General features: G+C 52.8%; 7 protein-coding genes across 7 annotated transcripts; 3 read left to right on the forward strand and 4 right to left on the reverse strand.

Moving 5' to 3' along the window:
- Positions 1-88: 88 nt before the first annotated feature.
- Positions 89-1,778, reverse strand: ASPBRDRAFT_28757 (uncharacterized protein; the record flags this gene model as incomplete). Its single annotated transcript, XM_067622555.1, has 2 exons — positions 89-1,569; positions 1,643-1,778. 2 exons carry the CDS (start codon positions 1,776-1,778, stop codon positions 89-91), a joined length of 1,617 nt encoding a protein of 538 aa, XP_067480781.1.
- Positions 1,779-4,073: 2,295 nt separating this feature from the next.
- ASPBRDRAFT_506980 (pentafunctional protein ARO1) lies at positions 4,074-9,306 on the reverse strand. Its single transcript, XM_067626592.1, has 4 exons — positions 9,255-9,306; positions 4,327-9,084; positions 4,216-4,260; positions 4,074-4,143 (listed from the first exon to the last, which is right to left on the reverse strand). The coding sequence occupies exons 2-4, from the start codon at positions 9,007-9,009 to the stop codon at positions 4,105-4,107; spliced, it is 4,767 nt and encodes a 1,588-aa protein (XP_067480782.1). The 5' UTR covers positions 9,010-9,084; positions 9,255-9,306; the 3' UTR covers positions 4,074-4,104.
- ASPBRDRAFT_506972 (uncharacterized protein) lies at positions 9,140-10,008 on the reverse strand. The gene has a single exon (XM_067626591.1). It carries the CDS (start codon positions 9,732-9,734, stop codon positions 9,270-9,272), a length of 465 nt encoding a protein of 154 aa, XP_067480783.1. The 5' UTR covers positions 9,735-10,008; the 3' UTR covers positions 9,140-9,269.
- A 4,373-nt stretch (positions 10,009-14,381) lies between these two features.
- On the forward strand, positions 14,382-18,127 carry ASPBRDRAFT_121504 (putative intracellular protein transport protein (UsoA); the record flags this gene model as incomplete). Its single annotated transcript, XM_067617432.1, has 7 exons — positions 14,382-14,657; positions 14,715-14,765; positions 14,816-15,011; positions 15,086-15,549; positions 15,595-17,485; positions 17,633-17,991; positions 18,050-18,127. 7 exons carry the CDS (start codon positions 14,382-14,384, stop codon positions 18,125-18,127), a joined length of 3,315 nt encoding a protein of 1,104 aa, XP_067480784.1.
- A 409-nt stretch (positions 18,128-18,536) lies between these two features.
- Positions 18,537-22,297, forward strand: ASPBRDRAFT_73898 (isoleucine--tRNA ligase ILS1). The gene is made up of 3 exons (XM_067629231.1): positions 18,537-19,063; positions 19,127-22,200; positions 22,262-22,297. The coding sequence occupies exons 1-2, from the start codon at positions 18,635-18,637 to the stop codon at positions 21,929-21,931; spliced, it is 3,234 nt and encodes a 1,077-aa protein (XP_067480785.1). The 5' UTR covers positions 18,537-18,634; the 3' UTR covers positions 21,932-22,200; positions 22,262-22,297.
- ASPBRDRAFT_194478 (uncharacterized protein) lies at positions 22,180-22,482 on the reverse strand (the record flags this gene model as incomplete). The annotated part of the gene is made up of 3 exons (XM_067620756.1): positions 22,180-22,200; positions 22,262-22,357; positions 22,417-22,482. The coding sequence occupies 3 exons, from the start codon at positions 22,480-22,482 to the stop codon at positions 22,180-22,182; spliced, it is 183 nt and encodes a 60-aa protein (XP_067480786.1).
- Positions 22,483-22,639: 157 nt separating this feature from the next.
- Positions 22,640-26,533, forward strand: ASPBRDRAFT_174286 (Sfi1 family protein). The gene is made up of 2 exons (XM_067619773.1): positions 22,640-22,986; positions 23,073-26,533. The coding sequence occupies exons 1-2, from the start codon at positions 22,923-22,925 to the stop codon at positions 26,315-26,317; spliced, it is 3,309 nt and encodes a 1,102-aa protein (XP_067480787.1). The 5' UTR covers positions 22,640-22,922; the 3' UTR covers positions 26,318-26,533.
- The last annotated feature ends 244 nt before the right edge of the window (positions 26,534-26,777 follow it).

The following is a 26,777-nucleotide window of genomic DNA, read 5'->3' on the forward strand; positions in this document are numbered from 1 at the left end:
ATAGTCAGTTAGTGATGAATATGACAACACTGGAATTTAAGAGGGGGCGCGCTGCGCAGAGCACAGCACCTGTATAGGCCCTTGTTGTCTATACAATTGCGGCCGCCGCGGCACTGTCTCTCCGCCGCTCGACAGTGGCCTCCTGCATGAATGGGCTGTACGATCTGATCTCTTGGCCCCATTGGAGGACCACCAAAGGAGTCGCCACCAGGGCCAAAGACACAAATGCAAGCAGCGAGCTGGCCCACTGGAATCCCAGATTCGTGTACATGGCTGCTGCGGCCAGAGGGAGAAAGGCGATCGAGATGTTCTCGACGAAACCCACCGCGGCGAGGGCGCTCGCAGCATACTTGCTGTATGCGTCGATGAGATAGTTCGCATTGCCAACGATGACCGCCGTCGTCCCAAACCCCACCATCGCCAGGCCGACGGTGGGTGCCATCCAGTGGATGGAAGGGTACGATGTCCACCCATACACGAACATGCCCCCCGTGACACCAAAGAACCCACCCAAAATCGATGCATGAAGCCGCGCCTCTGGGATCGGCGTGCCCGGTGCCTCGGTATTGCGGGTCGCAGAGGCATAATACCAGGGATCATCGGTTAAGATGCAAAATCCCCCGCCCAGGAGTTCCCCGATCACAATCGCTACTTGGACATACCCACACTGGATGGGATCCCACTTATATAGCTCCTTGTATACCTGCTCGACCGATTGCGTAAAAAGATAGATGGTTCCCAAGCTGAAGGCCGCCCACACCGTCGCCACGAACACGACCCCTTCAGTACATAGCATGTACAGAGGCCGTTGAACGCTCTGCAGGATAAGCTGAGGCAATGCTCCCCGATCGATCTTCTCGGTCGTGTACGCGTTCGTTCCCTCGCGGCGCAGTCGTTTGGCCTGAGCGCGCAAGATCGCCGGCCCGCGGCTCTCTGGCAGACCGAAGATCAGAATCGGAAATAGGGCAGCGGTCCAGATCAGTTCGATGTACCCAATCCAGCGCCAGGACAGGAATTGCAGGATGGCAGAGCCAACCACCGGGCCCAGACTGGTCGCTGTCAGATAGATGGTCACGTACAGACAAATTGGGACACTCCGGGCTCGATCGCCGTGAAAGACATTCGATGTAATACCGGCAACGGCGTCGCTGATCAGCGGAACACATCCTCCGCTGAAGAATCGAACCACAATCAGGGTGGCAAAGTTGGGTGCCAGCCCGACAGGAATCAAAAAAGACATAAAGCAAAAATAGGTGGTGAGAAGGACGGGTCGAACGCCAAAGTCCTCCATCACAGGAAACAGAAGAAGCGGGCATAGCGCGGCCCCGATAGCCCACGATGTTGTGAGCCAGTAGGAATTGGGGAACGTCGCATCGGAAATGTGAAACTCGTCCCCAATGGCCGTATGAGCCACCGTTAGGATGGTCCCATTCATTGAGCAAACAAAGCTCGCAAGCAAGCCAATGCCCGTGGCCTGCCATTTCTTCGAAAGGGGCCAGTTGTATGGATCTTTGGGGTCATCCTCTCCGTTCCACGTGACAATCACGCTCTCTTGAGCAGAGCTTGGGCCTGTGTGTTATGATGAGTGAGTGGATTGGTTCTCAGTCAATAAGTTCAAGGGCATATGCATATTCATATTCACCTTTGGTACGAGGGCGCGATGCGGGGTACGAATCGATTTCGAGCTCGTCTAGTGTGATCGGTACGTTTCCAAGATCGGCTCTAGAGCCATCTGCTTTCGGTGCAATCTGTCGCCGTGAACAATCCGGGGTTGGCATCACGGCAGAGATGGTGGCGCGCGTCAAGCTCTCCTGGCACGAGAAGGAGGTCCCCCAAAGGATGTCCAGCTCCGTATAGCAGTGATATATTTGGTCGTTGTGGTATTAATCAGGGCAAGGTGTGGTAGCATGCTCCACGATGTTGGAAGTAGTAGTCTGAAGAATGAATGACTACGGAGTAGTTTCGAAATAAATATGAGAGCGTGTCTTGGGGTATTCTATATTCTCATTGTATGATTAGTCTAGATCAACTAACTAAGATTAATCGATTACATACCTACATATGTGTAGGTATGTCGGTATAGGTAGTTAGTTGTGCAGTTTAGGAAATCCACTAGTTCTAATAAGGTAATTATCTTAATTAGGTAGGAGGCCCAACTAGGAAGTCGGGCTGGATACTACTAGGATCTGCAACTTGGCCACCAGCCTCTTCTTAGAAATCATAGAATCATAGGTACAGAGTAGATTGCTTGTAAACCTATAATCTCTACAAATCATACTTCGATCTATGTACAAGTCCAATGTGTAATGTCATCTCTGAATCGATATAATCATCCTCGCGGAAACCAAAAGTCTTGGCGTAGGTAGACAGCCAGTATGCCCGGCCCCCAGGCAGACTTCTATATAAATTCCGAGACGTATGCTTCTGGGCCCGCAGAAGTGTTGTCCAGATTGGATGATCTCAAGGCAGTGTATGAATTCTGGTGATAATGTATTATGTACAATAGCAGAGACAAAGATATGTAGGGCTTCTACTTCCAGTATTGCTATTACTACTATCCTAAATACTACCAATAAAATGCAAATTAGGGGTGTCCTCTGCACTGTGTTCAAGTGTCGCAGGTGTGTCTTGTCTTGAAGCGAGTCGTGCCAGACTGTTGACGCTAGGCTTTGGCAAAACACAAGCCAAAAAGAAGAGATGAAAGGAGAAGGTAGATGTGGAACGACAGGTGCCTACATGAAATTTGTAGGGGGAGACCGCTAGTTGGGGTGCAGTTTGTTGAGGTTACTCACTCAGGGCACTCAGTCTGCCGCTCACCCCGTGCTCAGTGATCGCCTCAGTCAAGTACGTATGCATATAATATACGCAGCCATAGTAGTATAATTTCTCTAATAAATACCTTCCCCAAGAACCGTACCTCCTAGCTGAAAACACATGTAGTTAGTAAGATTATATCTCTAACTACTAGTTAGTATCTACTCTACTCTGTACAGAGTACAACCCACCATCATACCGAATAAATACTACTAATCATAGCAACAAAACAATATACTAACAGACCCTTCTAGAATATCTCCAAAACAACTTGCATTGCATTAACTAGTAGCGCAAGAAAATTTTTACTAGTCAACGATCATGTGTACACTGTACACATGACTCCCTCAGCCTGACTGTGACTTGCGATGTACAAGACCAACAGACGGTCCAGACCCTCTCCAGCCCGCCCCGGTCGCAACCGATCGGTCGGTCTAGAATCTACTCCCCCACTACTAGCATTCTAACGACCAGCACATCAGATTAATGTATCCGCTAGTATCAAAATCTGATCACACTTCGCTTACTTAAAATAAATTTAGTAGTTAGTCGCTACTATCTGATTCTAGATTCTAGATTCTCATCTAGAGTCATGCTACATGATTGTTGTATTGAAATCGTTCGCTGTATGTATGTATGTATGTAATACACGAACGGTCTGGCTAACTGGGTAGTGGATAGATTGCGAATCATTTACTTACTACCACGTACATACATCAAACTATGTAGATAGCTAGTAGTGAGACATATTTAGCGATGTTGATGAGGCTATGTTCTGTCTCTAGATTCTACTCGGGGTTAATACTTCCGTCTATCATGTAGGGTATATATGTCCGATGTGTCTATTTTTAGACATATATCCGACACTGTAGTACGTACTACTCCAGTATCACAGTGCAAATCTGTGGGGTTGTTGTTTGAGATCAGGTGGTGTGCGTGTCGTCTCGTATACCACACACACACTACTACGACTCTATTACTCCTATGAGTATGGATCTTCGTTGCCTGGAGTGTAAGTCGGTGGGTTATGGTGGGTTACTAGATCTAAGACGCGTATTGCTGTCTCATGTATTGCCTTGTCTGTGTCTTGTCTACGAGGTATCTAGTAGGCATACGCAGGAGTACATTATTGAATATACTTATGAAGGTAATTAAAAAAACTCCCATTTATATAATCCTGCTCACTTTATCAAGTCGAAAATTGATAATTATACCAAGTCGCCGTTGAAGGCGCATAAAAAGAAGAACACCCCGAAAGCCATTTTTCAGGAATTACGCAGTTCGCAATATTCAGGCCGAGTTAGGGTCGGGAGATCCGATCACGGCTTCCTGTAAATCAATCCAGTCAGTCAGAAAGTGTCTTTCGCATCAACATTTGCACAACCATCAATTTCTACTTACCCTGGCATCAACGTAGAGAGGCGAGATACCGGTCCAGCGTTGGTACTATTACACCCACATTAGTCTTCCACTCTATAAATTATTTGTTAAAGCACCTGACGGGAAACCTACCTGGTACCATCCCTGGCCAACCAGAACCTCCAGACCCGGAACGGTATGCCATCCGGCGTCGTTGGCCAGTTGCATCAGCGTCGTCACCGACGGCTTGTATGCCATCTCCACCAGCACGCGAGGCACCTTCTCCACCGACTTGACCACCATATCAGCGTCAACCTCCTGAGCCCGAGCGAACATGTGGCACAGCGTCTCACGCATGCCCGAGTCGATCGGCTTGTCGGCCGGAATCGTGCTTATAGCCACCTTGGGAATGGTATCGAGCGCATCAATGGTGTCGACGATGCGGATGTTGTAGCTGCTGGGGAAAGTCTGAACCATACTCTCAAGCTTCGCGGGGGATCGCCCAATAATGTAGATCGGGGAGTAGCCCATGTTGTGCAGGGCATAGATGGCGGCGCGAGCGGTGCCGCCACCACCCACCACGACGGCGCTGGCGTCTCCGCTGCATCCGTACACACCGGCATTGCGCAGCGACAGCGTCATGCCCTGCCAGTCCGTGTTGTAACCCACCAAGCGAGCCGGCTGGCCCTGACCCTGGGAAACAGGCACAATCGTGTTCACCGCGCCAATGATTTCGGCGTCGGGTGCGATCTCGTCCAGCAACGGCATGATGTCCAGCTTCAGAGGGATCGTGACCGAGGCACCGCCAAAGTTGGGGGAGCGGATGAAGTCCTTGACATCTTCAGCCTTGGTGGTTTCCAAGCGGCCATACTCGTGAGGCAGACCACTCTGGGCGAACAGGGCGTTGTGGAGAGCAGGCGAACGGGACTGGGAGATGGGACTGCCAAAAATGGCAAACTTCTTGGGCTGGATCTCTCCCATCAGAGACAGACCCCGGCGAATCTCAGCAGCGGAGAGCTGACCGGGAGCCGCCTTGAACGGAAGGCTGGGGTGAGACACAGGGGTCATGAAGCCGTTGAGAATACGACTGAGCTGTCCGTTGTCGCCCATGTTGATGGCAATCAGGGGAACATCATGAGCGCTGGCAGCCCAGTTCTTGAAGCTTCTTAAGGCATTGTTATCGTCCAGGTTCTTCGCAACTCCGACCAGCTTGATCACATCACCGTACTCCAGCGCACGGTTGTAGTACTTCGTCCACGACATGTTGCTCCAGGATAGCTCACCCTTGGGGTCGTGATGCGACGCAATGATGCGAGAGTAGCCCTTCTGCTCTGTGACGGTGCGCAGCATCTCGTCGGGGAAGGCGATCTCTAAATCTACGAACTCGATTCCAGACCGGAACGCAAGGCGGTAGAGCTCCATGGCCTCAGCATGAGCATCGTCGGGGAAGCGACCACCCTGACTCTTGGTGCGAATCGTGTAGATGACAGGGAGGGTAACGTGGCTGCGCAAGAAAGACAGCTGCTCGGCGACATAGTCGACGGAAGGAATATCACCATCCATCGTGGGATCTTCCAGAAGATCGACACGGAGCTCCACTGCATCGGAACCGACGCATACCTTCTTTAAAATATCGCTGGCATTACGGAGGTCGGGGAGGGTCAGAGAGACGAAGAACGAATGTTCCTTGCGTTTGATGTTGCTAAGACTGTCGACCTCTCCGGTAACCGTCCGGAGGAAGCGCTTGAAGTCTTCAGATGCCCGAGCAAGACCGCCAGAGGCAGCAGTTTGGCTGTAGTACTGGATGTTGCTGCACTCCTGGAACCAGGGCTTCCGACGCAGCCAGACTCCCATCATGTCTTCAACATAAGCTGGGCGGGTCTTGTCGATGGAGAGGAAGTCCATGACCTGCTTGATATCCCGCATAATGAGCAGAACGTTACCCTTGGTCTTGTGGTAGTCGGTAAGCAACTTTCTCGCCTCGGGGATCTCCACGATACCGCCACCGCAAGCGAAAACATAGCCAGTTGAGCGCTCCTTCAACGTGCGCTGCAAAAGACTAAGCTCAGCGTCTCTGAAACCCTGCCATCCACGCTGCTTGATGATGTCGGGGATACTCATACCCTCCGAAGCCTCAAGCTCGGTGTCGAGGTCAAGGAACGGACGGTTGAGAGTCTTCGCAACCCACTGTCCGCTGGTGGTCTTTCCAGCGCCGCGCATGCCAATGATGAAAATGGATGCACTGGACTTCTCTGCTTGGGTGAGAGCCGCAGATTCGTCCTCTTTCAACTCCTTACCCTCCAGCTTCACGGAGAACAGCTGCTTCAGAGAGTCCCACCAGCCGGGCCAAGTCTTGCCGACACATTCCCTCTCCAGGATCAAGGTCGACTGAGGAGCCACGAGAGAAAGAACGCTGAAACTGAACGCCACACGGTGGTCGTCGTAGCAGAAGACGCCTCCGGCAGGCTGCCGCAGACTGGTGCGGTCGATGCCATCGATCTCAATACCATCGTCATGTTCACGGCAGACAACCCCGAACTTGGCGAGTTCGTCCTTCATGGCTTTGATGCGGTTGCATTCCTTCACGCGCTGGTTGGCGATTCCGTAGATGCGAGTCGTGTGGTTTGAGCCATCACCGCGTGCGACAGCCGCCAGCACGGACGCCGTGAGGAAAGCGTCGGTCATGGGCTCCATATCGACGTTGGGCAGGGGCCGCAAGACACCTCCAGGGGCTCCAGTGACGGTGGTGGAGCTGTCTGTTTGCTCAACAGTACAGCCCATGGGACGGAGAACATCGACGGCAAAGCGAGCATCACCCTGGAGAGATTTGGAGCCGATGTTGGGCACCGTGCAAGTAGTGCCTGTGATCGCCGCAATGGCCAAGGGGTACGTAGCCGAACTGGCATCGCTTTCCACCATGTACTCAGCAGGGTTGACATAGCGGCCCTGAGGGATGTGGTAGGTGTGCTCCTCAGTGGTAGACTTCTTCACATCAATGCCGAAAGACCGCATCATGGCCGTGGTCATGTCAATGTAAGGCTGGGAGATGGGCTTGCCGCCCACCAGCTTCAGGGTGACCGGCTCCTTGGCGTACGGAGCACACATCAGCAACGAGGACACATACTGGGATGATACCTTCGCAGCCAGGTTGATCTGACCACCGGCGAAGCCACCGGAGGCAGCGATCTTCAGGGGAAGACTGCCCTTTCTCTCCATGTACTCGACCGAAGCACCATTCGCGGTCAGGGCATCGACCAAGTCGCCAATCGGTCTCTGCTTCATGCGGTTGTTGCCGGTAAGAACGTTCGAGTCCACGCTGGTGGGAGTGGCAAGGGTAGCGACAGTGGTGAGGAATCTGGAAGCGGTACCGGCATTCCCCAAGTAGAGAGGGTGAGAAGTGGCCTGGAGGTCGCCTCCCTTGCCGTTGACGACGAGCACTTCGCCTTCCTCTTCCCAGGAGAAGGTGCAGGCGCCCAGGCGCTCCAGAGCGTTGAGCATCACCTCGGTGTCGTCGGAGTGCAGCAGGTTCTTGATACGGCAAGTACCCGAACCCAGAGCGGCCAGAACCAGAGCCCGGTTGGAGATACTCTTGGAGCCCGGAGGAGTGCAGACGACGTTCGAGGAGGTTGCAACGCCGGGGTAGACCTCGATACTGGGGGCCAGAACGACGCTAATGTCTTCATTCGGGACGACGCTGGCGCGGGGTTCGTGAGTGCGGCCGATCGCGGAGAGCAGAACGACCTTCTTCTTGGGACCGTCATTCTTCTTGTCTAGAGCCATGTTAAAGAGCAGCTGGTCGACAGAGCAGTGCTTTCCTGCGGTGAGCTTCTTGATCCGGGCATCCTTCAGCGAGGTCGGCAGGCCATAGGCGGAAAGGCACTTGACAATGCGGGCTACGGCAACACCCTTCAAGATGCCGAGATGGCGGGCCAATTCGGCCTCCTTCACCATACCAATGGCAACACATTCACCGTGGAGAACCTGAGGGGTCAAAATGGCCTCAATGGCGTGACCAATGGAGTGGCCCCAGTTCAGCAAGTTCCGGAGACCGCCTTCGCGCTCATCGGCAGAGACGACGTAAGCCTTGTGCCTAGCGGACGCTAGAATTCTAGCCTTCAGGATATCCTCGATGCCTTCGAAGCGGCGCTGGCCTGGTTGGATGACCCGGCGGACGGCAGACAGTATCGTCTCCGCGTTGTCCTCCAGGGCTGTGAATTCCTCCTCGCTGGAGATGGCCGCGGTCTTGATAACCTCCGCCATACCATTGATGAACTCCCGGACCGGAAGGGTCTCCAAGAACTCCAGGTCAATGTAGATCCTCGACGGCTGCCAGATCGCACCGATCAAGTTCTTGCCCAATGGCGTGTCAATGGCGGTCTTTCCGCCGATCGAAGAGTCCACCATGGCGAGAAGCGTTGTGGGGACCTGGACATAGCGGACGCCACGCATGTAGGTCGCAGCAACGAAGCCGGTCAGATCTCCAATGACACCACCGCCCAGAGCCATGACCACCGTATCACGACCGCATGGCGGGCTCTGGCTCAACATCCAGTCTTCAATGTCGGCTTTTGTCTGTCTCGACTTGGAGACTTCACCGGGAGCGGCATGGTAGACGAGCAAACGAGGTTTGGGGGAGATGGCGGCAGCAGCCTCTTCGAAGGCCTTCTGGAAGCTTGGGGTATAGAGGGAACCGATGTTGGTATCGGTGATGAGGACGTAGGTCGTGGAGGACAAGCCATTGATCAGGTCCTTGGCGACATAATTGCGCCAGAGACCGAAATCAGCGACAATGCTCTCACGACCCAAGATGCTGATTTTCGTGGGTTCGGCCATCATTCGGGGATTATCACAAGGGGATGAAGACGTGCTCAACTAGTAGAATAAGATGGCAATGTGTCTCTCTAATTCATGCTGTGGGGGGGATTTGCAACCGGTAAGCTTCTGGCAGGTGGGGGAGAGGGGTGAGGGGAGGGGGGTGGTAGTTGTGACTCGTTCAATTGCGGTTTGTTTGAAGAGGAAGAAATACTTCATGTATGTATATATACGACGTAAGGGAAAGAGAGGGAGAGGGGAGAATGTACCTGAGTGAGAAACAATCAGAAGGAAGCCCTCGTCGACAGCTGAGGCGCAACTCCGCGTTGACCGGTGAGGAAATAGGCGAGACGAGACAAGAGAGTAAGGGAGGGAGGGAGAGAGTCTTTCAAGTTGCCCGAATGGCTGGAAGTTGGGGGCCGGAACCACGGGGGATGGAGGAGGATGGATGGAGAGTCCCTTGAAACTAGTAGAGAAAGGAAGAGGAGGAGAAGAATGGCGGAATTTTTATTGGGTTGGAGGGGATTGTAGACGTGATCCACTGGCGGTCGCAATTGGAGTCGTTGACTCACTGCTTCCTTACTACTTTTTTTCTGTCCTCCCGCTCCGATGTCGTCGTGCCGCTGGCTGCTGGCCTTGGTTCGTTTGGCAACTCCGCCTCCACCGGAGTTACTCTGCTCGGTCTGACATCTGAAGACTTGTGGATCAATCGGATTAGCTACGATATCCTCGTGTTGCTCAAGCTCCATCTTATTATTAACACGAGCTCCTCCGTCTCTCGAATCGTCCTGTTAAGCTGACACTTCCAGACGCCTTCCTTCCATCCTCATTCCGGATCCGCGAATCCTCCTTACGTCTGACACCACCCGATCCGGATCCGAAGGTCCTGAGGAACGCCTCAATTGCGATCGGAAATCTTACCGGGGCCAAAGATCACTTCCAGCTGGGCGAGATCTATAAGTTCATTTCTGGATCTAGCAAGCTAGCAAGCTGTTCTACATGGTTGGAGAGGGAGAGTTCGTTCCCATTCGCGATGCTTCACGAGACCTTTGATTGGTATACAGATTTAGAATGAAACCCAGCACATATTATCCAATCGAACGCCGACCCCTTCCACCATTTGACCTCTTTTCTTTCTGTTCTTATCTCTGGCCCCTTTCACATTGTCATAAGTATACCCATCGAAATAAACAAGAAGAAAGTAGTAAACGTGGCATGGGCGCAATGGCCCTGGATCGTGCGTAATAGACATCCCTCCCAACTCGAATCTCTCATGTTCTCGAACCCACCCCCTTATCTAATACCGTCCATATCCACCGCCGCCGCCAGAGTTTCGGGACGAATAGTGGTCCCGACCTGAATAACCTCCGCGGCTATACCCACCGCGCTGGTCGGATCCCCCGTAGTTGTGTGAGCGTCCACGGTACGCGTTGTTGTGGTTGCTACCACCGTAGGATCCTTGCTGATGGTATCCTTGTTGACCACGTCCATAGTAGTCGTAGTTACCCATGGGTTGGTTGTAGTTATCACCACCACCACCGCCGCCGCCGCCGCCATAATGCGATCGCTGATGGTAGCCTCCTCCGCGGGGCGGAGGCGGCGGTCCGCGGTTGTAACCACCTCCTCCAGTTGGAGGAACCCATCCGGAAGGCATGCCCATCGGCGCTCCAGCGTTACCGGGCGGCATGAACTTGGGGTCCAGATGGGCCGCGAAAGGATTCGGCCGCTCACTGGCATAGTTGATCCGTCCTCCCCGGTTTCCATTGCGAAGCGGGGCTCCTCCATGGAATCGGCCCGAGTGGTGTGCCTTGTTCTTGACGGCCTGGATGTCCGCATTGTCCAGCGTGGGAGGTGGAAGCTTGGCGCCCCGAAGGAGCATGGACTTGTGGATGTGCTTGGACTTGGGAATTTCGTAATTGACCCTGATAAATGAATCCGGAAGGTTAGCTAACTGTAAAAAATGAAAAGGGCACCCGAGAGTAGCATATGATGATAACAAATAAGGTGGAAAAATAGCAACTTACGTGAGTGAACGGTCATCATCCAAACTCGGCATCCCGTATTCTTCAAGAGACGATACTAAGGAGCTGTGCGGGATGTACGACTCATTGCGCTCGACCTTACCGGCCAGACCTTCACTAATTCGCTGATTCATGGTGTACTTAGGGGCCCCCTGTTTCTTGGAATAGAAGTTGGCTACCAGATCGTGGTACAGTGGGTGGCTTTCGGAGATCAACAACACATCGCGACCCACGCAATTCCGGAGCTTCTCGTCGTCAGATAGAAGAGGGTATTTCTTTTCCATGGCAGCCAGCAGTCGTTTCTCGTCGATGAAGGGAAGTAGAACGACACCCTGCCAAGCAAACTTCTTGCCGTTAAGGTCCACGGGGAAGTCTTCCGGGTAGAAATCGATGATCTCACTATCGGGATCGCTCATCAGATCGTGGAAGACTTCAGGAATAGCGTGGTTGGAGGAAGCCGGAAGCACTCCCATCAGCTGCTCGAAGGGCTTGAAGGGGGTTCCCTTCTCAAAAGCCAACTCCATGTCGCCGATATCCACAAAATCAGCCGCGAAGGGCGCATAGTGGTAAGGGTAGTACCAAGTCCACGAGGGACATCCTTGGAAATAGTATCTCAAAACCCAAGCAAGACCCTCGGCATACGCTCGTGCGACCTTGTGGCGGAACTCCTTATCTTCGGGATCGACGCCAAACTTCTGCTCGTAATACCGATCTGCGTACCCTTCTTCCCAAAGGCGGACAGTGTCGGGCGGCAGTTCGTCATTTTGGGAGTCGCCCGCGGATGGCTTCTTAGTCGGCGTCGTTGCGGCCTCCTCCTCCACCACCTCCGCCTTTCTCTTACCGAGAACAGAAGGCGAAGTATGCTCTTCGGTCTGCTCCTCGGTCTGCTCCTCCGAAGGCTCAGGAGCATCTGACCCGGATTCGCCAGTGTTATCGGAGGGTTCTTCAGCCTCCGAACCTTTCATGAGCTTGCTCTTCAGGATGGCCGCGGCACTCTTGTTCGCCATGTTAGCCTTATACACAGCACCGCGGTTAGTGACCATGCTGTGAGTCAATTGCCTCGCCTCCCGGGTCAGTTCTCCCCGTGCAGGCGTAATCAGTTCCACAGCGGTGGGAGGCGCCGCATCTGCGGCACCCCGAGACCGACTGCCTGTAGGATTGCCCGCGGGGGTCTCGTAGGATTCGTAGTTCGGAGAACTTTTTCTCCGCTTTCTAGCACCTTCCTCACGCGCTTGTGCTTCTTGCTTTCGCCTCTTCTCGTTGGCAGCCCGCCTCTCTTCGGCCTGTCTACGACGACGGAAGATAGCATCCTCTTGCTTGGCCAGTCCTTGCAGGATGAGCTGGGCCCGCTTGAGGTCAACGTGTCCATCCTCGGTGAGATACCCGCCCATGACGGGGATATTGTCGCGCCAAATAGCTATCAGAGTGTCGATGCCATTTTCACGGATATCTAAGGACGGTAAGTGGGGAAGGAAATCGTTTCCTACGAAGAAGCACATGAAGACCCAGTCATCTAGAGCACGTTCCAAGTCGAAAGGAAATGGTTGTTGCGGAACATATAGTTCAGCAGCAAGGTATTCCCGAAGGATTGAAACATTGAGCCAAATGAATGGCTTGAGTGAGGTTCCTTTGCCCTTCTCATCGAACTGCCCACTTTTCTCCTTTGCCTGACCTTTGCATTCCTCCGCCTTGTGACCTGCCTGTCCACATAGCCGGCATGTCCGAGCCCTTGACTCCTGGAAGAAGACATCTTCACGTAGAACCCGGAAATAGGGCTCATGAGTCGCGAGACCCAACATGATCAAATCGGCATCCAACCCATAGATGACGTGGCGGGTGTTGGGATCGTGCTCTGGCGACGCGCGCTGTGACCGGACGAACTCCATGATCTTGTGTTCACCTTCACCCGGAACCGTCGCATCTGAGATGATGATTTTGAGCTAGCTGAGGTCAGTAACAGACACACTACAAGAAGTGAACGAGGAAACCAACCTTTTCCCAAGCGGGATCGGTGTTGAGCTTGTAAGCGATCCAGTAGCGCAAAGCTGCCGCAAGAATATCCATGAAAGGCGTACCCGGCGTAATGACATTGCTATCCCACGTCTTCTGGATGACCTGCTCCTGCATATCCTCATCCTCCTTTTTGCCGTTTTGCCTCTCGAGCATCTTGCGAAATTCTTCTTTCTTCTCATCCGCCTCTTTGGCTTCCTGAGCAGAGCGGAACCGACGGGCTCGTTGCTGGTTCATCTTTGCGCGTGGCGCGACACCATCTAGACAAGGGAAAAGAGCATGAGTCAATCTAACAATTCGAGCGAGTGAACAACGCGATAAAAATTACAACATACCGACAGCAATCATCAGAAGCTTCCTCGGGCGGACCATGTTCACCACTCGGTCGGTGTACTTGAAGATCTCCAGCATCATCTCCTGTTCGTTTGCCGGTGGCGGCTTTCCTTCCGGATGAGTACATGGATGAACGATACCGTTCATATCCAGGTACAAATTATCCATCTCATCTCCATTGGGGTTGGGACGCGTTGTGTCCACGGGAACCTCTTCGCCGTTGATTTCTTGCGGAAACTCCTCGATAACGGGGGCGATAATCTTGGGATACTTGTTGGAAAGCCATCTGAAAAGCGCTGGGACACCCATGACTGCTAGTAACTCTTGGCAAAGAGCGTAGGAAAATGTTTGTACAAGATATACGGGGGTAGATCTATTGATTTAAGCCAGGTTCGCTGATGCGCTGCATCGGCTATCTCAACGTCTCCGAGTCTGCAGGAATGACCCGCGAAAGATTACTCCCGTAGAAGGGTATAAAGGGAAGGAAAACTCCTTTGACACGGTCCCACACTGTGGGAATGACTAGGAGCAGAAGACTGACCCTCTCGAGAGGTGAGGGGGAATGATGGAGGCGTGGAAGTCTCTGCGATCGCAATGGTCGGTCGACTTGCCTGACCATGAAATCCGAGATCTCGGCGCTTCTTTTGTCGCGGTTCCGGCAGAACTTCCCCTTCTAAGACACTAGTCTCAAAGAAGTAACGACTTAGAGTACTAAGCGGCACCCGACACCTGACCAATGACCAGTCGGGACACAGCAGTACGGCATTGTTGGCTCCTGATTCTTTTAGTTAGGTATCGTTGCGGCTTATTTGGCTACTACTAACTACTCCATACAACTTAGTTACTGGGCACTATCCCGACTACTCTCATCATCGTCACCACCACCAATTGCTGCCGCTGCAGCTTCGGAGAGAACAACTCAGCTGGCTGATTCACTTCGCTTCTCTCCTCTCCCCCTCCGTTATTTCAATGCCTATAACTTGCTACGCCCCCGGCCGGCGGTGACCATGAAATTACGAGCTACCAGTTGCGATGTTCCGAATTCTCGAGTCGCAGGCGCCGGCCAAACAAACGGCCACAGACACAATTAATACTCTGACTGGTCGACTTCAGAGTGCAACGTTACTAGAAGATCGACGGGCAGCTATACAAGGGTTGAGAAGCTTTGCGAAGTCCTTTCCTGCCTCCGTTGCATCGGGCGCCCTCCGCCCGTTGATCAACAGCCTCAAAGATGACCGTGAAGATGTGGATACGTTGAAGGTGGTCTTGGAGACCTTGTTGATGTTGTTTACCCCCGATGAGAATAGTGTTGGTGGCCCTGCTCAGCCCACTGTGTCGCATCCCGTGCTGATATGCGCTGTCTAGCCCGAAGCTTCAGACGAAATCGCCCTCTGGCTGTCCGATGAGTTTACGCAGGTTCGTACATGCTACAGGCCGAGACCTACACTTGCTGACAGGGCAAAAAGCGACAAGACAACATTACTGCGCTCCTTGACCTCCTGGATACCCGTGACTTTTATTCTCGCTTGTATTCCTTGCAATTGATGTTCCAGATCTCGAGCGCACGGCCGGAAAGAACGCAGGAATGTATTTTGACAGCACCGTTGGGTATACCGAGACTGGTCAGTGCTCTAGGAGATGCTAGAGAGCCGGTGCGCAATGGTATGTTAAGCTCACTCCCCTTAGAGCGGAAGTGTGGGTGCTTCTGTTGCTAATTGCGAGTCTGCATTGAATAGAAGCCTTAATCCTCCTGATCGCTCTCACACCGGCCTCGGAAGAGTTCCAAAAGCTCGTCGCATTCGAAAACGCGTTTGACCTTATCTTCACATTGATAGAGGCTGAGGGTGCTTTGACGCACGGATCGGAAGTGGTTGAAGACTGCCTTTCCTTGCTCGCGAACCTACTAAGGCTCAACATCTCCAACCAGTCATATTTCCGGGAAACAGGTTGTGTCAAGAGGTTAGCAAAGCTCCTCACAGATGTCAACCAGCAACAGGAGTCGGAAGAGCCTACCCCACAGTGGGCTCTCGCACATCGGGATAAGAACCTCTGGGGACTCTTGGTTATCGTCCAGCTGTTTTTGATTAAAGGAGGAGTCAACACTCCTGCAAATCAAACGGCATTCTGGAATAATGGTGTCATGGAACAAGTCTTGAACACTGCTTTCGGTCAAAGGTTTAATGTGAATGTGACATCTAAGGTAGGACACACTGATCGCCGCCAAATATGAAGCTAACTGTTCCAGGCTCTTGCGACATGTGCCGATTTAATACGTAGCAACAAGCCCTTGCAGGAACGTTTTGGAGATGTTGAGGTCATCTGGGGCCCGAGTCCTACCCAAACTGCTGTCAATGGGGATTCGCCGCATAAAGAACTCCAGCGGATCAATGTTATCGAAGCGTTGCTGAAGTTGACTCTTGAGCCCGCTCCGTTGTCTCTTCTTGATGCGCGACTTGCCGCTTGCGAATGTATCAAGGCATTTTTCGCCAACCACACCGGGATCCGTGTCCATGTGCTAGGAAGAGCAATCCAAGGCCATATTAGCGGAGAAGACCAAATTCCGAATATCCTGTCTGTGCTGTTGATGCCACCAGAAGCTCGGGGAAATGCCGACCCCTACCAAACCTGGATGGCATCTGTTTTGATGTACCAACTGCTGTTTGAGAACGCCGAAGCCAAGTCAATCGCTATGGGGGTGACTGAGGGGGATGCTGAACAAGGTGAAGAAGTCGTTACCTGCATACAGACGATCGTAGGCAACTTGATCACCGGTATCCAGAGGGGTGATGATGAAAGAATCACTCTTGGCTATCTGATGCTGCTCTGTGGTTGGCTTTTCGAAGAACCGGATGCTGTCAATGACTTTCTAGGCGAGGGAAGCAGCATACAGACCTTGCTGCAGGAGATCAAGCACCGCGGTGCCACATACGTACTTGTCCCAGGTCTTTGCACCATTCTACTGGGAATTATATACGAGTTCTCCTCCAAGGACTCGCCGATACCGCGGAAGACTCTGCATAAGCTGTTGATCGAACAGCTAGGACGAGAACAATACATTGATCGGATCACCCGGTTCAGGGAAGACCCTCTGGTTCGTGATTTCGAGGTTCTACCACAGACCGTGGGGGCGCAATATGACGGTGGTCTTCCTGAAATTTACTTCGACAGGACCTTTGTTGAATTTCTCAAAGACAACTTCAGCCGCTTGATCCGTGCCATTGACCGTGAACCCGAGATCGAGATCTCAGTAATCACAAATGGCGTTGAGAGAGGAGTTTCCCGCGAACTTGTGGACTCGCTTCGGGCAGAACTGGAAGAGAAGGGCGCTGTGTCGCAAAAGCTGGAGTCGGATCTACTTGCCCTACAATCCAAGCTCGACCACGAGCAGGCTGAACACCGAAAGACGAGAGACGCCACCACATTAGAGTCATCTAAACTGCAGCAAATCTGCGAATCATTAAAGCGGAGTCATGAACAGGAACTGAATGTCTTGAAGGAGCAGCAGAAGCACGCTCAAAATGTGCTCTTGAAACAGCATGGCGAACAGTTACGAGCCATTGATCGGCAGCTAAAGGAAACATCTGCAGATCATGAAAGGAGAAGTCTCCAAGTGAAGAAGCACCATGAAGCCGAGGTGGCTGAGCTGCAGAAAAAAATTCGTTCGCTCGAATCTGATCTCAATCGCGGCAAGGAGCAATCCTCCGCCGAGATTGCCGACTTGAAAACGACCATTCAGATGCTGAAGTCGGAGGCGGAAAGGATCAAGGGACAGCATGTAGCGGAGGTTCTGGACCTAAACAGCACGCTCCAGAATCTTCAGTCTGCGCTTGATGCTGACAAGGGACAACATGCAGCCGAACTCTCTGACTTGAACGCCACAATCCAAAACTTGCAGTCAGAGCTTGAGACAGGTAAAGGACAGCATGCTACTGAAGTCTCTGGCCTGCACAAGACAATTGAGGAGCTCAAGTCGCAGATGGATGTCACTCGAGGGCAATATGAGGCTGAAATCTCCGTCCTCAATAAGACAATTCAAGGATTGCAGTCGGAGCTTGAGGCCAGCAGCGGGCAGAGCGCAGCGGAGGTTTCTAACTTGAAAAAGACAATCGAGACGCTGCAGTCGGAGCTTGATTCTAGTAATGGTCAGAACGCGACTGAGGTGTCTGATCTGAAGAAGACGATTGAGAGCCTGCAATCCGAGCTGGAGAATGGCAAAGGAAAGCAGGCAACGGAAGTTTCTAGTCTTCAAGAAACCATCAAGACGCTGAAGTCTGACATGGAAGCCGCCAAAAAGCAGCATGAGACCGAGGTTGCAGAGCTCAAATCCGCGTCCAAGGCCTTACAATCGGAACTTGACACGGCTAAGGAGAAGTCTATGCAAGAGCTACAGTCTACACGCGATGAATTGTCCTCTAAGTACACTGCCTCGGAAAAGCGGGCCGAGAAGGCCGAGAGTGAGGTAGCAAAGGCTGAGGAAGCTGCACGGAAGGCTACCCAAGCGCTTCAAGAGGCACGGAAACAGCTCGAGAAGGCCGAGACGGAGGCCAAGGAGAAGGAGGAAGCTCGCCAAGCGGCACAGTCCGAGCTTGAAGATTTGTTGATAGTTTTCGGAGATCTGGAGGCTAAGAGAAACCAGGACAAGGTAAGTCCACACTGACCCTAATACAATGGCTACGCAGATGACTCATATTGTCCCTTAGCAACGGTTGAAGGATCTAGGCCAAGAAGTATCTGAGGCTGAAGATGATGATGAGGAAGAGGACGAGGAGGAAGTCTAATGGAAGTGCCAATCTCATATGGTCCTTGCATGAGGCGCAGGGCGTAGGGCGTAGGGCGTAGGGCATAGCAGCCATGAATTGCGACAACCCTGCATCACATTCCAATGACAAAAATAGACATGAATGAGTCAGAGCCACGGGAAGATACTCTCAAGTTGTACATCAAAGACGGGAGTCAGCCTTGAGATTAGCGTAGCTCATTGTATAAAGTACCTGAGCCATAGTTATCTAGACGTTTTAACCATATAGTTGATTACTAGTAGTAGATGAACAGTAGAACAAACAGGTCATGGCGGCTGATTCCGGCGGTAGGCGAACCGGGCGCTGATTGGCCGAAGAAGACAAAAAATCGGTGCGCGGGGGGGTGACTCAAAACGATTCTGCCGCTTGTGCGCAAACCTTCGGGCTTAAATCTACCCCGCGGATCCCTCGCTGGAAGATCGCAAGTAGACAGATTTCCTCCCTGTCACTCACCCTCCTCTCCTCCTTCTTCCCCGCTCGCCCGTCATGTCCATTGATTTTCCCCGCGAGGAGGAGGCCATCCTCCAGAGGTGGAGGGAGATCAACGCCTTCCGGAGGCAGGTTGAGCTCTCCGAAGGTCGTAAACCATACACTTTCTACGATGGCCCTCCGTTCGCTACCGGTTTGCCTCACTATGGTCACTTGTTGGCCTCGACCATCAAGGATATTATCCCCCGTTATTGGTCCATGAAGGGTCACTATGTCGAGCGTCGCTTTGGCTGGGATACCCATGGTGTGCCGATCGAGTACGAGATCGACAAGAAGCTGGGCATGTCGGGTCTCGAGGCCGTCGAGAAAATTGGTATTGAGAAGTACAACGAGGAGTGCAGAGCCATTGTCATGAGATTCGCTTCGGAATGGCGTGAAACTATTGAGAGACTGGGTCGTTGGATTGACTTTGACAATGACTACAAGGTAGGCAGGCTCGTTATAGTATACTCCCCTCGTCCTCTGGATATGCTGACCATGGCGCTATAGACCATGAACGTGAGCTTCATGGAATCCGTGTGGTGGGTCTTCAAGCAACTGTTCGACAAGGACCTCGTCTACAGAGGCTACCGCGTGATGCCTTACTCGACCGCCCTCAACACCCCCCTCAGTAACTTCGAGGCCCAGCAGAACTACAAGGATGTGCAAGACCCTGCTGTCGTCGTCACATTCCCCCTCGTCCACGACCCCGAGACTTCCCTTCTTGCATGGACGACCACGCCATGGACCCTGCCCTCGAACGTTGCTCTTGCGGTCAACCCAACCTACGAATACATCAAGATTCTCGACGAGGCTTCCGGAAAGCACTACATTTTGCTCGAGTCTCTCCTCCGGACGCTGTACAAGGACCCCAAGAAGGCCAAGTTCAAGATCGTCGATCGCCTCAAGGGTGCTGCCATGAAGGACTGGAAGTATGAGCCCCTCTTCGATTACTTCTACGAAGAGTTCAAGGAGCACGGTTTCCGGGTTCTTAACGCCGAGTACGTTACTGCTGAGGATGGTACTGGTATTGTCCACCAGGCTCCTGCCTTTGGTGAGGACGATTACAGAGTTGGTATGGAGGGCGGCGTCATCAGTGAGACCCGTCTCCCCCCCAACCCTGTTGACGAAAAGGGTTGCTACACCGCCGAAGTGAGGGACTTCGAGGGCCAACACGTCAAGGCTGCCGACAGGGGCATCATCAAGCACCTGAAGGCTGCTGGACGCCTGGTTGTCGACAGCCAGATTACTCACAGCTACCCCTTCTGCTGGCGTTCCGACACTCCCTTGATTTACCGGGCCGTGCCGGCTTGGTTCGTCAAGATTGGACCTATCATCCCCCAGATGCTCCAGGGTATTGACGACTCCCACTGGGTGCCGAGCTTCGTCAAGGAGAGACGTTTCTCCAGCTGGATCCAGAATGCCCGCGACTGGAACATCTCAAGAAACCGCTTCTGGGGTACTCCTCTGCCCTTGTGGGTGAGCGACGACTTCAAGGAGGTTGTCGCCGTTGGCAGTGCCGAGGAACTCAAGCAGCTTAGTGGTTACGAAGGCGAACTCACCGACCTGCACCGTGACAAGGTCGACAAGATCACCATCCCCAGCAAGCAGGGCAAGGGCGTCCTCCGCCGTGTCAGCGAGGTGTTCGATTGCTGGTTCGAGTCTGGAAGCATGCCCTACGCATCCCAGCACTACCCCTTCGAGAACAAGGAACAATTCGAGAACAGCTTCCCCGGTGACTTCATTGCCGAGGGTCTTGACCAGACTCGTGGTTGGTTCTACACCCTGACCGTGCTTGGTACCCACCTCTTCGGCAAGCTGCCGTTCAAGAACTGCGTTGTCAACGGTATTGTCCTCGCTGAGGATGGAAAGAAGATGTCCAAGAGACTCAAGAACTACCCTGACCCCTCCCTCGTCATGGAGCGCTACGGTTCCGATGCTCTTCGCCTCTACTTGATCAACTCCCCTGTTGTGCGCGCCGAGCCCCTTCGGTTCAAGGAGTCGGGCGTCAAGGAGATTGTCGCCAAGGTTCTCCTTCCCCTCTGGAACAGCTACAAGTTCTTCGAAGGCCAGGCCGCTCTGTTCAAGAAGACCCAGGGCTTCGATTACACCTTCGACCCCAAGGCGGAGGCTACTAACACCAACGTCATGGACCGCTGGATCCTGGCCAGTTGCCAGAGTCTTCTCAAGTTTGTCAACGAGGAGATGGCCGGATACCGCCTGTACACGGTCGTTCCCCGCTTGCTTGAGTTGATTGACAACACCACCAACTGGTACATCCGTTTCAACCGCAGACGCCTCAAGGGTGAGAATGGTGTCGACGATACCCAGCATGCCCTGAACACCCTCTTCGAGGTCCTGTACACTCTGGTTCGGGGTCTGGCTCCCTTCACTCCTTTCCTTACCGATACCATTTACCTGAAGCTCCTCCCTCACATTCCCGAGGCGCTCCGTAGCGAGGACAGCCGCAGTGTCCACTTCCTTCCCTTTCCCGAGGTTCGGGAAGAGCTTTTCGATGAAGTCGTCGAGAGGCGGGTGGCCCGGATGCAGAAGGTCATTGATATGGCTCGTATCTCCCGTGAACGTCGGAACATTGGCCTGAAGACGCCGCTGAAGACTCTCGTCGTCATCCACCAGGACCAGCAGTACCTGGACGATGTGAAGTCCCTGCAGGGCTACATCCTCGAGGAGCTGAACGTTCTTGAGCTTGTCCTGTCCTCGGACGAGGAGAAGTATAACGTCCAGTACAGTGTGACCGCCGACTGGCCCACTTTGGGCAAGAAGCTTAAGAAGGAGGTCCAGAAGGTCAAGAAGGCCTTGCCCTCTCTCACCAGCGAGGACGTGAAGAAGTTTGTCGCCGACAAGAAGATGCTTGTTGACGGCATTGAGCTTGTTGAAGGTGACCTGGTCGTGAAGCGTGGAATGAAGGAGGACGCCGCTTCCGAGAACATGGAGCCCAACACGGACAACGACCTGCTGACTATCCTGGACGCCAACCTGTACCCCGAGTTGGCCGAGCAAGGGTTGGGTCGTGAGATCATCAACCGTCTGCAGCGTCTTCGTAAGAAGGCGGGTCTTGTCCCCACCGACGATGTGAAGATGGAGTATGCCGTCCTGGCGGATCCCGAGGACGTGGGCATCAGCAAGGCGTTCGAGACGCAAGCCAAGGCCATCGAAAAGGTTGTGCGCAGACCGCTCGACCGCTACGAGCTTGTGGACGGCAAGGTGCCCAGCGGAGAGGAGCCGGGAATGATCATCCAGGAAGAGCAAGAAGTACAGAAGGCCACCTTCCTGTTGCGTTTGCTCAAGTTGTAGAGGTTTGATCGATTCACAGGCAAGATGTTGATAGCTTAGACCATACAATTCCCGCTGGTTACGATGTTTGACATTTTTCTTTATGTTTAGTTGTTGGATGGAATAAAATTACACATGTTCATGATACTTTCTTACATATCCCTGTAGAGACCTTTCATATACAGACACCGCCATACATGCTAGTAGTCAAAGCCAGTCAGCCCAATGCGCCTAATCCATGTAGTTCTCCTGTGACCCGTCATCCACCATTAAACTTTCTTCGAGGCCGCCTGTCAAATATCGAATTAGCTGTGTTATAGGTGAAGCCCGGAGATGCGGTCTTCTTCCTACCAAAAAGCAGTCCTTGAGCTTCATGAATTCCTTGGCACACATGTCTTTTTGCACGGCATTATAGTCAGCGACAACACATTTGCCATATGCAGCGGCCTGAAAGCCTGTCTGTCAGCTGGGAGCGAGCAGATTCAGGGATTCATCGCATATCATACCTCGACCGAGCACTTCGAGGCAGCCTTTGCAAACTTCTCAATGGGTCTTGTCTTTGTTGACGGCATTCTGCTTGTTCTCTTTGGCACACAGAGACTTTAAAGACTCACTATCTACTACAAGTGATTGTTCTGTCAGTCCATCCAAAGCGTGGCTGATGGACCTGTTCGTTACATAATCCATCACATGACCCGACACATTCCCATCGCCGGCGCGACACGAAAAGCAAAGCAAAAACAACTTGGCTTTTTGACTGATAAAAAGTCAATGCCTTGTCGCCCGGCCGTGCCATTGGGTCCCACCGGTCCATTTGGGGATCTCTCTTGCGGTCTAACTTGACTTCGCGGCCTGGAGCACTGTGGGCCTCTGCCAACCCACCTAGCAACACCACCCCCCGACCGTGTGCGTGCGTGCGTGTGTGTGTCTCTGTTCCGCGATGCTTAATGATTCCCTGTTCCGTCTCCATGAGCCATATGCGAAAAACGCGCCTTAGTTCGCGGACAGTTCGATGCCTCCCGTTCCCCTTCAGCGAAGACCTTTGTCCCATGAAGACCCGGCGCTTACTGACGAAGGTATGCTCTGTCGCATTTAGTTGACCTCCTCCACGCTCCTTCATAGTCTTGTTTACGGATCGCTAATTACTTATTGTTCAACATAGATGTCGGCCTCCTCTACCAAGTCATCACCCGTGCAGAAAGGGACCCAGAAGTCGAGCGCCTTCCATACCGTGTGCTATTCAAGGCCTACGACGAGGTTATCGCCGAACATGGCGTCGATGCGGATCCAGGCTATGCCTGTATGCGCTTCTTGCTCAAAATGGGAAGCAAACATGCCGTAGGAGAGTCGCTCTTCGACAAATTCGAGAACCTGCTTGAACGAATGGGAATCGTCATCGAATTCGGCGGCGAGGATGATACCTATGACGAGACATACCCGGATAGTGTGCCCTCCATCGAAAGCAGGCCTAGGCGGAGGATACGTGACTCCCGGGAGGACTCGACGCAGCCGCAGCCACAGCAACAACCACCGACACCTCTACGACGGCGAGCATCCTTCAATTCCATGTACGATGTTGGCGATGATCCCACTCAACGAAGCTTCATCAATCGTCCGAGCTCACGGTCGTCCATGTCGCGATTACAAGTCGGAAAGCCCGAGTACCCATTTGCGAAGCCGTCGCCATCCCCGAAGCGTGCGGTGGCCCCTCAGGAAGCGGAGTCCCCCGACAGAACTCAGTTGATTGCGCAGTTTCTTGATGTGGGTCGCCGGCTCATGAGTCGGATGGACTTTCTGGCTGCGCAATCCTCGTCTGCCCAGCCGCCGGTGGCTGACGAGAAGCCTCTCCCCAACGGTCTATATGCCCGGTCTGCCGTAGACCGTGATCGCTCAGAGAGAATAGCCGAAGCCTCACGAGCTCGGCGCTCAAAAATGTCCTCAAATGGCTCCGATGACGAGGGAGAGCAATCATCGTCAGTGTCCTCCAGTGACGACAGCAGCAATCACGTTGAACGGCCAGAGATGCCGCTGGAAATGCTATACAGGCCATCGCTTTCGGATCTGCTGCGAGATGCATCGACCTTCAATATGTACCGCCAACGGGCTATCAACCGTCGACTTCTCACGCAGTGGGTTAAGAGGGCTATACAAGTCAGGCAGAGCCACCATAATATGGAAATAGTTGCCGTGAATCGAGATCGGAACACCTTGCTTCGGCAGGCTTTTCAAACATGGCATGCTATTATTCGCGACAGACGTCAGGCAGAGCGGACGAAGAGATTTTTCAAGCATCTCGAAGAGCGCGCGGGACGGGCTCGGGATCTCTACCTCCTTACCAAGGCGTTCTCTCACTGGGCGCAACTCACTGCAGAGGAACTCGACCGGACATCTGCAGCTCGGCGACATATTCTTAGCGTCAAGTATTTCCATGCTTGGCGCGAGATTACCGCAGTCAATGAGATGAAAGCCGAACGCTTCGCTATGCGAAAGCCTTTTGCTGCCTGGCTGAAAAGGACCAAGGAGGTCAAACAGGCGGAAGAGAAGGCGGTTGTTCTTAGTAGTGAAAAGTCGAAACACAGATTTTATTGGCAGTGGTTCTGGAGCTTCTGTGAACAGCGCGCCCCTCAGTGGTACGATTATTGCCTCAAGAGACGCTCCTTGTTGTACTGGCTGCGCAAGTTCCGAACCAACCGGGAGTGCATTCAGGAGATTGATGTCCGAAATAAACAGTATGCTATGGGATCCGTTATGCAAATATGGCATGAAAGGACTGAAGGTGTCGTTGCGAGGGAGCAACAAGTAGCATCAACGGAGCGCCGGAAGCTTCTGGAGGAAAAGTTGATAGAATGGAGGGCTCAAGCTCATCTAGCCCCGGTTGCTAACCGTGTCACCAAGATGGTGGACACACATATACTTCAAGCGGCGTATTCGCAGTGGGTGCATCGCGCTCAAATGCTGAAGCAAGCAAGGGAGATGGATCGGCAACGGATCATGCGCAATGCATGGACAACGTGGAACGACTTGCTTCGCTGTCAGGCTCTCTACGCGCGGATTGAGGAACGGATCAAGCTCGAAGCAATGTATAAATGGATTCTAGCAGAGAGATACCGTCTCATGCAGCGAATTAGGGAGCAGCGCATCAAGCGGGAAGTCTTCTCAGTCTTTGTGACTAACGTCCGGAGGACTTATGCTGAATTGCTCGACCGCGCAGAGGTCTTCGAGGAGCAACGAAACGAAGACTTGCTCCGATCCAAGCTGGAACGCTGGCGGGATCAGCTATCGTTGCAACGCGAGAGGGAGGTTGTCGCTTCCGAGTTTTACGCTCCACGCTTAGCGCAGGAATCGCTTGTGGCCTGGCGCTCGAAATATCAGCATGTGGTCAAGATAGAGGCATGGGCTGACAACGCCAGGTACTACTTCCTAGCTACCAAATTCACCAAGAAATGGCGTGTCGCGACAGTTGAATCTGCCAAGAAGCGTCGGCAACAAGCGTACATCCAGACTCGGAGGAAGATCAAGATCAATCTGGCCTCGAAAGTTTTATCGCATTGGCACTCTAGGTCCCTCCATATGGCAGGTCTAGAACAGCAGGCCCTGCAGTTCTCACGGCAGCACTGCTTGACAATGGCATCCGAGCTTGTACCCCGATGGCAAGACAAAACCTTCAACCGTCTCCAGGACTGCGACGCGGCTGACGATCACTATGCGCGCCAGATTGTGGGCGAACAATTGACGCGCTGGGTTGAGGCCCTGCTTGTGTATCAGCGGCAGGAGCAACAAGCGAACAATGTGAATCGGGAGCATGTCCTTGGCCAGGCCAATATCCAGCTGCGGAAGCTCAGCTTCCGTGTTTTCCAAGTCCAGAGCTTCTCCGAGACCGCGGACGCGATGAGGGAGCGAAACCTGAGGAAACATTGTCGAAGCATGTTCCGAAGCTGGCTGGAGAAAGCCCGAGTGAAATTCGAGTCCCGAGATCTACCAGGGCCATTGATAAGTCCGACACGAAATTATGATGGAGCGACGACGACCTTCGAAGCCGAGCCGAACCGGCGCATCTTCGATCCCTGGTATCAAACCACGACTCCATTCAAAACCAATGGACTGGCTGTGGCAGCGAACAGCCAAATTCAATTGCCTTCAACTACCCCGCTAGCAACACCCAACTTCCTCACATCACCGTCCAAACGAGCCGCCAGAGCGCGGGCCATGGCGCAAGTTTCTACTACTCCGGCGACACCCTTGCACACTCCATTTGCCAGTCGACTTTTGCGCGCAGGATTTCCACCAACCGAGTCGACTAGACGCCGTACTGGACGAGCGAGCGCCCTGGGCACTAGCGTCCGATTTGTGGATGAGGAACCGGCGTCGCCTTCTGATGGTAGAAGGTCATCTGGCCGGCGGACGTGAAAAGCTTCCGAGATATACCTGTATAGGACTTTCTGTACATTTTCTGTTCTGGTTCCTTTTGTCTATTTTGGGGTTTTGGATGGGGCAGCTTTTTTGGGGCGAAGGTTATGATAGATACCCTTTTTTGCATGGCACGATATTGTGTGGATTAGCTTTTGTCGGCTTGGATAAATGAACAATATACAATTTGAGTGACAAATAAACTTGATAGCGAACAATTACTTTTCATTGATTCAATTTGCTAATTAGTAGTCCGCCCTATGTATCGGATGTTGCATCTGATTGCAGTTGTGCTTCTGAGCAGCGCTATGGTATCTTCGCCTACGGCATACTCAATCCCAGCCATCGTCAATCTCACCTAGCAACACTCTTTCTTGTCACTTGTTGAAGAAAATGCGTCGGGAATTTTGATGAAGCTCAATCGCAGAATTCGGTTCATGTTTATGACAACTGATTGTGG

This window comes from Aspergillus brasiliensis, assembly GCF_001889945.1.
Source record: "Aspergillus brasiliensis CBS 101740 unplaced genomic scaffold ASPBRscaffold_4, whole genome shotgun sequence".
NCBI lineage: Eukaryota > Fungi > Ascomycota > Eurotiomycetes > Eurotiales > Aspergillaceae > Aspergillus > Aspergillus brasiliensis.

Excerpts from the sequence above, each read along its gene's own strand:
- ASPBRDRAFT_506972 (XM_067626591.1), bottom strand. The coding sequence starts at position 9,734 with ATGGAGCTTGAGCAACACGAGGATATCGTAGCTAATCCGATTGATCCA.
- ASPBRDRAFT_73898 (XM_067629231.1), top strand. The coding sequence starts at position 18,635 with ATGTCCATTGATTTTCCCCGCGAGGAGGAGGCCATCCTCCAGAGGTGG. Across the intron at positions 19,064-19,126 it reads ACTTTGACAATGACTACAAG|ACCATGAACGTGAGCTTCAT; the intron begins GTAGGCAGGCTC and ends ATGGCGCTATAG.
- ASPBRDRAFT_174286 (XM_067619773.1), top strand. The coding sequence starts at position 22,923 with ATGCCTCCCGTTCCCCTTCAGCGAAGACCTTTGTCCCATGAAGACCCG. Across the intron at positions 22,987-23,072 it reads CCCGGCGCTTACTGACGAAG|ATGTCGGCCTCCTCTACCAA; the intron begins GTATGCTCTGTC and ends TGTTCAACATAG.
- ASPBRDRAFT_506980 (XM_067626592.1), bottom strand. The coding sequence starts at position 9,009 with ATGATGGCCGAACCCACGAAAATCAGCATCTTGGGTCGTGAGAGCATT. Across the intron at positions 4,261-4,326 it reads TTGGCCAGGGATGGTACCAG|TACCAACGCTGGACCGGTAT; the intron begins GTAGGTTTCCCG and ends TGGGTGTAATAG. Across the intron at positions 4,144-4,215 it reads CTCTCTACGTTGATGCCAGG|GAAGCCGTGATCGGATCTCC; the intron begins GTAAGTAGAAAT and ends ATTGATTTACAG.